The following is a 10,003-nucleotide window of genomic DNA, read 5'->3' as shown; positions in this document are numbered from 1 at the left end:
AGAAAGCACTAGTGAAAGTGTTTCCATTTAGCATTTTTCTAAAATAAGTTTTTATTACAAACATAACAATTGGAGTAAAAAGTTGAATTGAAAAACCTTAAATATTTCAATTAATAATTAAACTCATGGCATAACTCAAGGTTAAAATAAAATTAAAAATCAATGTGGTCTCACAATTTTGGGCCCCCACTTTTCATACACGCCCTTTTTTTTTTTTTTTTTTGCAGAGCCTTCAGTTAGAGTGCTTCCACTTGTGTGCGGTCAAACCTTGGGAACTGACAGGCACATTCTTGCACAACTTAAGGGAGTTCGAGAAAGTGAATTACGGGACTGTCAGTTGATACTGGTCTTCTGTCCTGTGGTCTCACGAGCTGGAACTGACATTGAAGAAGCACTGAAGAAAATTTCAGGTAATTATAAATTAAAACAATGTTCAACTAGTTTTCACATCTTAATATTGTATTTTAGAGGAAAGTAGCTAATTTTTGTTAAGGTTAACATTGAACATTGTGGAACATGTTAATGTGCTCTTCCATGACTCGTACCATGGTCTTCTTGTGTGTCCAGCAAATAATAATGCAATGATCAAACTTCAGTCTGTCTTAAACCGGTACAAGTAAACAGGCCTAGCATCAAATGCTTTAACTGTCAAACGCTGAAAATGACAATTCAATGTATTTGTTATATGGTCATATAAGTGGACAAAAATAACAAGCCTGCTAATAAACATTTAAGACTGGTGTGTTGATTCCAAAAATTTAATATATTCAGATAATTTTATCACTTTTTTTTTAGTAAGAAAGCCAATAGCAGGAACATTAGAAAAACACCTTTTTCATCAATGCTCTGATATCAAACCATAATGCTTTCACGTTCTCACCTTCATGTAGACACATTTAAATTCATGTACATCTCACAGATCAGAGACGTGATATTATTAAGATCCTAGCTTTTTAAAATGGATTATGACTAAGTAGTTGTGGTAGTTTTACAAGCTAGCTTGTAGCCAACCTACACTGATAACACGTAAGTGACTGTAGCAGGTACATCAAAACCTGCACTGATTACCGAGCTTTTCTTTCAGGAACTTCCCTTTATCATACTTTAGCCAATATTGTGCACAATATTCACAAACCGAAATAAGAAAAATAAACATTAATGCTTTCTCAAACAGTTAATATACTGATTTAGTGAGACGGTCCTCACAAGCGTAGTCCGGCAACCTGGAAAAAACTGTTGGCTTGGTTATGAAATGTTCTACAGCCAATCGCCACGCCTGATGAGTAACCAACTTTCCCCCGTTATAGGAATTTCCATAGGCATACAGATACATTCGTTTGAATAGCATTCTTTGCACCACACGACCATGGATAATCATGGACATGATTTCCCATTAACACACTCAAAAGGGAAAACAAAAGCCAAAAACATGTATGACGGTATGGTTGAGACAATTGAGACAAAAGTGCCGTTCGTTTACATTTGAGTGACTGGCCAGAGCATTTTGTGCTTATCCAAGTTTCTCTTGTTTAAAAAGCCCTGTGTCACTGGCTTGGACCTTTCTTCTTATTGCTCCAGTAATTGCTGTAGGCCTCTCTAAACATGTTATTGCAGCATAGCTTAGCATTCAGGCGGGAGCAGATGAGGAAGGAGCCACCCATTTTGCGGTGCAGGGAGTAGGTTTCTTCGGGTGGAGGGATGAGGCGCTGTTTCAGCATGACGGGTATGAGGTTGTGGATGCGCTCCGTGGTGCTCTGCAATCCAAAGTCAAATGGCTCTTTGGCGGCAAAAGCCTCACCCAGGATCATCACCGCATCCACGTGGGCGTTCACCATGGCCTGAATGAGGAGAAGAGGTTGTGTTAACATGACTGTCGTATGTGTAGCTTAAAACAAAAATATCTGGTATATACACTACCTTAGACTCGTAACCAGTCAAGAACTTCATATCTATGGATCGCTTCAGCACTCCTTCCCGATCGTTATCTGCTGCAGCCTTGATGATCTGGAAGATGCAATCAGTTAAAGAAATAAAATAGCCATTTAAATGTTTACTTCCAATTTTATATGTCTTACCTCAATATAAACATCAGTGAAACTCTCATCAAACCCTCTTGTTGCACCAAAGTCCAGCAAAGCAACCTGTGGATTGAAGAACAGCTTGATTATTAAAACAAACAAAAAAAACACACCTAAGAGATGAAGCCAAAACAATATACTTACTTTTGATTTACTGTACAAAATACTCAAACTCAATAAATAAAATAAATATATACTGTACATACACTATGGTTCAAAAGTTTATGGTTGGTAGGATGTTAATATAAATGTTACATTTATATGATAAAATGTTGTATGGTATAAATGTAAAGTTTTTTTTTTTTTTTTAATCAAAGGTAACAGTAATATTGTGAAATACTATCATTTAAAATATCTGCTTTGTATTAAAATATGTAATTTATTCGTGATGGCAATGATGAATTTTCTGTAGTCATTACTCCAGTCTTTAGTATCACATGATCCTTCAGAAATCATTCTAATATGCCGATTTATTGTTCAAAAATCATTTCATATTGTAATTATTATATTGCTGCGTAATATTTTTGTGGAAATTGATTACAATTTTTTTTTTAGAGGAATAGGAAGTTCAAAAGAACAGCATTTATTTGAAACAGAAATATTTTGGAATATCATAAATGTCTTAACTGTCAATTCTGATCAATTTAATGCATACTTGCTGAAAGTATTTCAATAAAAGTATTAATTTCTTTGAAAAATTCTTACTGGCCCCAAACTTTTGATCAGTAGTGTATTTACCTACAACACCAATCAAAATATATATATATATATATATATATATATATATATATGTATGTTAGCAGCACACTTCTGCATTGCAAAGTAATTTTCTTCCTCAATATTTTTTGAAATTCTTAAATCAATGTATGGTATATTTTCTTGAGACACAAAATGGCTTTATTAAAAGAAAGTTTTCTTTTCTGAGAAATTATCAAATTTATTCCCTAAAATAAGAAAAAAGTACCAATGGGCTAGGAAAACTAAACTTCATTCAAAGGGAAAGCAAGTTTCTCTCTAATAGCAGATTTTTATTTTTTTGTTTTAAACATAAAACAAATTTAAGATAAATTTCTTCAAAAATATTATTTTTGCATCTCAAATAAATGTATACTGATTTAAGAACACTTGTGTGTGAATGAGAACTTAGTTTAGTACTCACATGCTGTGATAGCCGCTTTCTGTCCGTGTGTGCTCAGAAAACCATGTATCAGAAGTTTAAACTCAAATGATTTAAAACGCATGATTTCAGTGCGATAAACATGCTAATCAGACCCAAAACAGATATTTTTAGCAGGTACGAGCTGTAATGGCACAGCTCTATTCTGGAAAAGGGGGTGGGGAGCAGCAACTCATTTGCATTTAAAGAAACTGGCCCAAAAAACAGCGGTTTCTGCTTCCACTCAAAATAGGCATTTTTCAAAATGTTATAATAAATGATCTTTGGAGTATTTTGAGCTGAAACTTCACATATTCTGACACATTCTGGGGACACCAGAGTCTTATATTACATATTATAAAAATGGGCATAATATGTCTCCTTTAAATACATGTTTAATATACTTACAAATGTGATTTATATGGTACATATGATGCATGTATAAACATGGTCAAAATCACTGTAAAGAATGGCCTCTCAGGGCCATGTTACGAGCAAAGGTTCGCTGATAGGTGAGCAGGTGTCCCTGTGAGTAGCTGTTGTTTAGGACACATTAGTGTTTACACAACAAACGTGATGTGGTCAAATGCTTTCCTGACCTTTGAATGTGGTTTGAATGATTGGATCACTTTGCATTTAATGCTGCCCACTTATGATTGGATCACTCAAGGCAGATGATGCTGATTCCAAGTATAACGGGGGCCTGTTTTTTCTGCTTCACATAAAGTTCTTATATAAAAAGAGTGTTTGCAAATGCCCAACAATACAAAATGGTCTTGCATTTCATCTTGCTTATTCCTTAATAAATCTGTTGTCATATTGCATGTTTACTGGGCTGCAGTGCACAGTCAATCCAAACATGTAAACAGGATTTTAGAGATGGTCTCAAGTCTTAAGGAGCCAGAGAGAGAGAGAGAGCCAGAGAGAGAGAGAGCCAGAGAGAGCCAGAGAGAGAGAGAGAGAGAGAGAGCTAAACAACAACTTGCTTGATCCAATCCCAGTGAAATGCAGAACTGCTAGAGCAGGGGTGCCCAACCCTGCTCCTGGCGATCGACTGTCCTGCAAAGTTTAGCTCCAACTCTAATCAAACACACCTGCCTTTAATTTTTAAGTGATCCTGAAGACCTTAATTAGTTGCTTCAGGTGTGTTTGATTAGGGTTGGAGCTGAACTTTGCAGGATAGTCGATCGCCAGGAGCAGGGTTGGGCACCCCTGTGCTAGAGTGTTGAAGGCTTCTAGTATCGAAGATTTTCAATTTGACTGCATCTATGTACATCAAAAGTGACTATTAAAAAAAAAGCTTATTTTTAACAGTTGCCATGGTTTTTATCCCGGTTCACTTCTTTGACCTAGATTAGTCAGATGACCTCACATTTTCTCAGCTGATACGGTTGCTGAGGAATGTGGGCTACTAAAACCCTATTCAGACGGGACTAGTTTTCCTGAAGGAGGTTCGAGAAATCAAGTGTCAATAAATCATATGTTTCATAACCAACATTAGAACAACACTTCAGTTTGGACATTGTGCTGTCCTTTCAAAACTTCCTGAGGAGTAGCATATAGGTCACGTTTCTGGCATAGCTGTGGGCTTATTTTGAGCCTTGCCGATGCCAGCGCTGTCGCTGTCTTTCACTGCCAGTCGTAGGGATCTGCAGCTTACAAAATACTGCCTATCTTAATGAGAATGATGCGGTGCATGAGTCCAGTGCATGAGCAGTGGCCGTGGTTTGGAAATGTCATGCAGGGAGGCCGTGCTACAATAGTAGCTGCATTCTTGATCAGGTGACACAGATACAGATGCTTTTGTTCTCACTTTCCAATACACACTAATGCACACAGAGCGGGGGAAAATGACCTCACATGCCTACCAGAAATAATCAACATATTTGCACAGAAAAGAGAGCCATTTTTGTCACAGAAGAAGTCAGACAATGTTTGAGTTGCTGGTCAATGCAGATAGAAGGATTCAAAGACGTGAGGCAACAACAGGCAACTTTTCAAGAGTTATGAACTGGAAAGCAAATCGTCTCTGTTATCTATGTTATTTACAGTACAGTTCGACTAGTTAGAAGATAGTGTAACCCTTTTGATAAAAAGATCTTTAGGATCACGAGAACAAACTAATTCAAGTGTGTCCAGACTGGTAGTGTTTGAGGACCCTAAACAGTCAGCAAGCAGAAAAGTTAGCATCCATTTTCCACCACTGAGTGGAAAATAACGCAGGAAGAACACATGAGGTTACTTTAGACATTTGCATATCAGAGAGGAAATAAATTGCCTCTCCAATTTCTCTGCACCTTTCTGTAAGAGGATTACAGTCACTCATATCATCAGGCTGTAAACCCGAAACAGGCCTCGATCACGTACCAGTCTAACTTGAGAGCGGCCATGACTTACAACCATCCCAACACTGGAAGCAGCCATGGGTTTTGAATTCTATCAGTCATGGAGGACGCCTCAATGGCCCTAATAAATCCTTGAGGAGTGACCTGGTCTAATGTGGTGACTTGTTATATACAGTACAAACAGCATTCTCTTACCCTGTATACTGAGCATTTGGCCGAGCTTGAGGGCCGCGCCACGCACTTTACACAAAGTCCTGACGATACGCTCTGCATTGGCCTCCGAAAGGAAGGGGCTGTTGTCCAAAACGGCCTTCTTTTCACCTATGTGAAATGACAAGAATCTGTCAACAATTTGGACTGAATATACAACTTAAAGGAATAGTTCACCCAAAAATGTAAATTTCCTGACTGTCAGGCCATCCAAGATGTAGATGAGTTTGTTGTTTCATCGGAACAGATTTGAAGAAATTTAGCATTACATCACTTGCTCATCAATGGATCCCCTGTAGTGAATGGGTGCCATCAGAATGAAAGTTCAAACAGTTGGTTTATTAAAAAATAAATTATAAATCACAATCCACACAACTTCAGTCAATTAATGAAGCAAAAAGCTGTATGTTTATGAGAAACAAATCTATCATTAACATGTTTTAACTTTAAATCCACCAACATATTTGTTTAGAACTTACTTGGATTTTAACTTATAAATGGTGCTTGATCTGTGCATATTTCTCTCCTTATTTAGATGAGATAACATTTTTATTGGAGAAAGTATTATGGATAGAAGGCTCATATTTTTAGCCCCAAAGCAATGGTTTGAATTTAAAAACATCTTGAAGAATTTGTGTATTATAAACATGCAGGACTGGATTCATGTGGATTACTTTTGGATTATTATGATGCTTTTATCAGCTGTTTAGACTCTCCTTCTGACGGCACCCATTCACTGCAGAGAATTCATTGGTGAGCAAGTGATGTAATGCTAAATCTCTCAAAATCTGCTCGGATGAAGAAAAACTCATCTACATCTTGGATGGCCTGAGGGAGAGTATAATTTCAGCAAATGTATATTATTGGATTAATTATTCCTTTAAAAAACAAAAATATTCAACACAGTAATGCCTAATGGGACAAATGGATCCGTGTTTTTTATACAGATGTTCAAAAATCTCAGACAACCACTGTATGTGCTATTTGAAACAAAAAAGAGAGTCTGTGTTGCTGAGAACCATTTGTCCATGTAAACAAAACCCCACAAACTACTGGATCGGGGTCTTCATTATTTTTGTGAGGACATTAGTGCTATTCCTGGATGTGATGATGAGGTCAAAGGTAATCATTATCCTGCACGTCGGGTGTCTACATAGATAAGATCTAGTTACAGGCCGCTGTATTCAGAACACATTTACACTCAAGAGTTCCGATATGCAGTCAGACTGACATAATGCAAGCTAAACCATGAAATATCTGCAAATGACCAGTTTAACAGGAATCTAGTATTCTTTTAATGTGCTGAACAAAGCTTTGAGCATTTAGAGTTTTTAGCATTTTTCAATGACACTTTTCAAATAATTAAAAAGTTTTTAACCCAATATTCAAAATTAAAGTAATTTTGAGAATTGGTTACTGGGGAAAAAATAAAAAAAAAATAAAAAAATAAACATAGATAAGATCTAGTTACAGGCCGCTGTATTCAGAACACATTTACACTCAAGAGTTCCGATATGCAGTCAGACTGACATAATGCAAGCTAAACCATGAAATATCTGCAAATGACCAGTTTAACAGGAATCTAGTATTCTCTTAATGTGCTGAACAAAGCTTCGAGCATTTAGAGTTTTTAGCATTTTTCAATGACACTTTTCAAATAATTAAAAAGTTTTTAACCCAATATTCAAAATTAAAGTAATTTTGAGAATTGGTTACTGGGGGAAAAAAAATAAAAAAATAAATAAATAAAAAAACTTACCTAATCTGAAAATTGAGAACATGTTATTACAGCCCTGAAGTCAAAGACTATGTCTTTTTAACAAAAAACAAAACAAAATATAACATTCACAAGTAAAACATACTGCATTTAAAGACAACCCTAAATACTAAAAATAAATTAAGCATTAAAACATTTTTTTTATAAAAAGGGACACCAAATAAATTAAATCATATTAAATTAGTTTGCATTCAGAATTCTGCATTAAAGCTTAATAACTCACCTCTGCAAAGTAAAATAAAAGAACAAAATAAAATATGTTTGAGTTTATAATCTTTAATTAAAATTTTATGACATTCTAAACCTTCACGACAAAGGCATGCAGCAAATGCGGTTTCACGTTGCCTTTAAACATGCCAAAACAACAGTGGCAGTGTATATGTCCGACTAAAGCTCTTTCTGTTCCATAAGAAGATTTGAAGTTGAGCTGAGAGATCCTGGATGATGGGAGGGGTGCACATATTTGCATGCACAAGCGGTGAACGAGGTGAAACATTTCAAGAATGAAGGACAAACTTTTACATTTCAATAATGTATTGGCATTTTTCATTCCAATTACACAGATGCATATAAATATTTTAACGGCTCATTTCTACATTAAAACGGCCTCTCAGCCTTGACAGCAGCCTAATTTAAGTGCACTTTAGACCAGGACACACTGTAAATGTTACTGTGTGTATATTATTATACATACAGTCCAATTTAAGCAAACATTGTTTGGTGCACCAAGCAATGGTGCTCTCCTGTCTAAGAGTAAATAATACTGTACACACTCTAGATTTTCAGTACTGCTTGTACTGAAAAAAAAGTAAAGATCTTTTCACTGCTATAAAGGATGCACACTGGTTAAGATAAGGGTTGCTGTGGGTTCTGGTAGGTAGTGCACATGTGTTTATCATAAATACCCACAATTCTTTCCTGTCTCCTCACTCACTATCTCTCTGTTAATGAAATGGTTTAAAGTCCAAAAAGAAAACAAACAAAAAACTCTAATAGCATGCAATTTATCACTTGTAATCACACTATGCCAGATAACATCTCAATAATCAATAAAATGTTCTAATGAACGTTTTGCTGTTCTAAGAGCAAAACACAAAAGTGATATTTCATTCACTGACGTGCTTCACTCAGCAGTGCTAAACCTGGCAGTGCATATACTTTAATGGGTCACACTGTCTCTCCAGGTGCTATCATGAGAACCAGACTAAAAATAAAAACCTAATAACAATACATTGTAATGATCCTAATTGTAACCGTACAGTTCAATTCTAGTAGTTAATGCAATTGTCTTACCATTCTTCTCCTCTGATCTCAGGCTTTTCTTTGCCACTTCTGCCAAAGCTCCAATACCCAAACCCACAGCAAGACCTGCAAGAGATTAAAAAAACAGAAAGTAAATGGTCCATAAATGTACAGAAGTTAAATACTGAAACAGTCATTGTCACACCTAAAATCAGCACCATGTAAACAAAACTTTTTAAAAAATTAGCTGTATCAATTAGACTGATTTGTGAAAAATACCCACTACAACACTGGAGCTGTATAATGTCAACTTGACAAAAGGAAACACCAAAATAGCATTTCCAAACCACTGTGATCAGCACACATTTGCTGTGGCAGAGCTGAGAATCAATAACAAGTTTTGGTGCAATCTTCAGTAGTTATGTAATTTTGTAATTATACAACACTTCTGCTTTTGAGAAATTTGGGAGGGGCTTCAAGTCAGTTGTAAATCAAGCAGTGAAACTAAACCTCAGTGTAAACCTGCAAAAAATGGGGCCGACATGTTTTCACCCTGGTGTTTTTTTCAAGAAGTATTAACACGCTTTACAGAAACACATGTAGTTTTGATGCTGACTCTTATCCCGTTAACGTTTTTCATTAAAACTGCTGAGGAAGTTCTAGGTCAGTTGTGGTTGATGATTAAACAGGTTCCTGTTTTTATGTCTCTTTATGGCTGCAGGAGTTTAAGCACTACAGGAAAGCACAAGGACCATGCCAGGGTTCTCAACAACTGCAACGTCTGAAGCACTGTACTGCATTTTCTCTTTTTAAAGATAACATTTGCATTCCATTGTGCATGCATATACTAATCAACATATTTGCGCAATCCAGGAAGTAAAAGTTCCAATCAAAAATAAGTATAGGATAAAAAAAAAAGTTCAGTGCGATATTTTTTGAAAGATGAAATTAATAGATTTATTCAGGAATAATACAATACAAGTTTATTTGTATAGCACATTTAAAAACAACTGGTGTTGACCAAAGTGCTTTACAAGGCTAAAAGAAACAAACAATAATGACACAAAGCATTTAAGCACTAGAGAAACAATAAAATTATAAAAATAAATAAAAGCCTAAAAAAAAAACAAATATATATATATATATATATATATATATATATATATATATATATACAATATATATACATATACAT

The 10,003-nt window shown here is 35.6% G+C and overlaps 1 protein-coding gene and 1 long non-coding RNA gene across 2 annotated transcripts in view; both read right to left on the bottom strand.

Moving 5' to 3' along the window:
* Positions 1–823: 823 nt before the first annotated feature.
* Positions 824–5,658, bottom strand: LOC107598089 (atypical kinase ADCK3, mitochondrial-like). Its single transcript, XM_016289356.1, has 4 exons — positions 5,602–5,658; positions 2,076–2,159; positions 1,918–2,004; positions 824–1,838 (listed from the first exon to the last, which is right to left on the bottom strand). Exons 1-4 carry the CDS (start codon positions 5,656–5,658, stop codon positions 1,545–1,547), a joined length of 522 nt encoding a protein of 173 aa, XP_016144842.1. The 3' UTR covers positions 824–1,544.
* An 86-nt stretch (positions 5,659–5,744) lies between these two features.
* The window catches only part of LOC107598057 (uncharacterized), a 10,249-nt gene continuing 5,990 nt past the window's right edge, over positions 5,745–10,003 (bottom strand). The window contains exons 2-3 of the long non-coding RNA XR_001610517.1: positions 8,860–8,934; positions 5,745–5,900 (exon numbers count right to left, since the gene is read on the bottom strand). This is a non-coding gene — a long non-coding RNA (uncharacterized lncRNA). The remainder of the gene's footprint in view (positions 5,901–8,859; positions 8,935–10,003) is intronic.

Source organism: Sinocyclocheilus grahami, unplaced genomic scaffold (assembly GCF_001515645.1).
Source record: "Sinocyclocheilus grahami isolate Dianchi unplaced genomic scaffold, SAMN03320097.WGS_v1.1 scaffold244.1, whole genome shotgun sequence".
Classification (NCBI taxonomy): Eukaryota; Metazoa; Chordata; class Actinopteri; order Cypriniformes; family Cyprinidae; genus Sinocyclocheilus; species Sinocyclocheilus grahami.
Note: the sequence above shows the minus strand (reverse complement) of the source record. Positions and strands in the feature narration are given on the sequence as shown.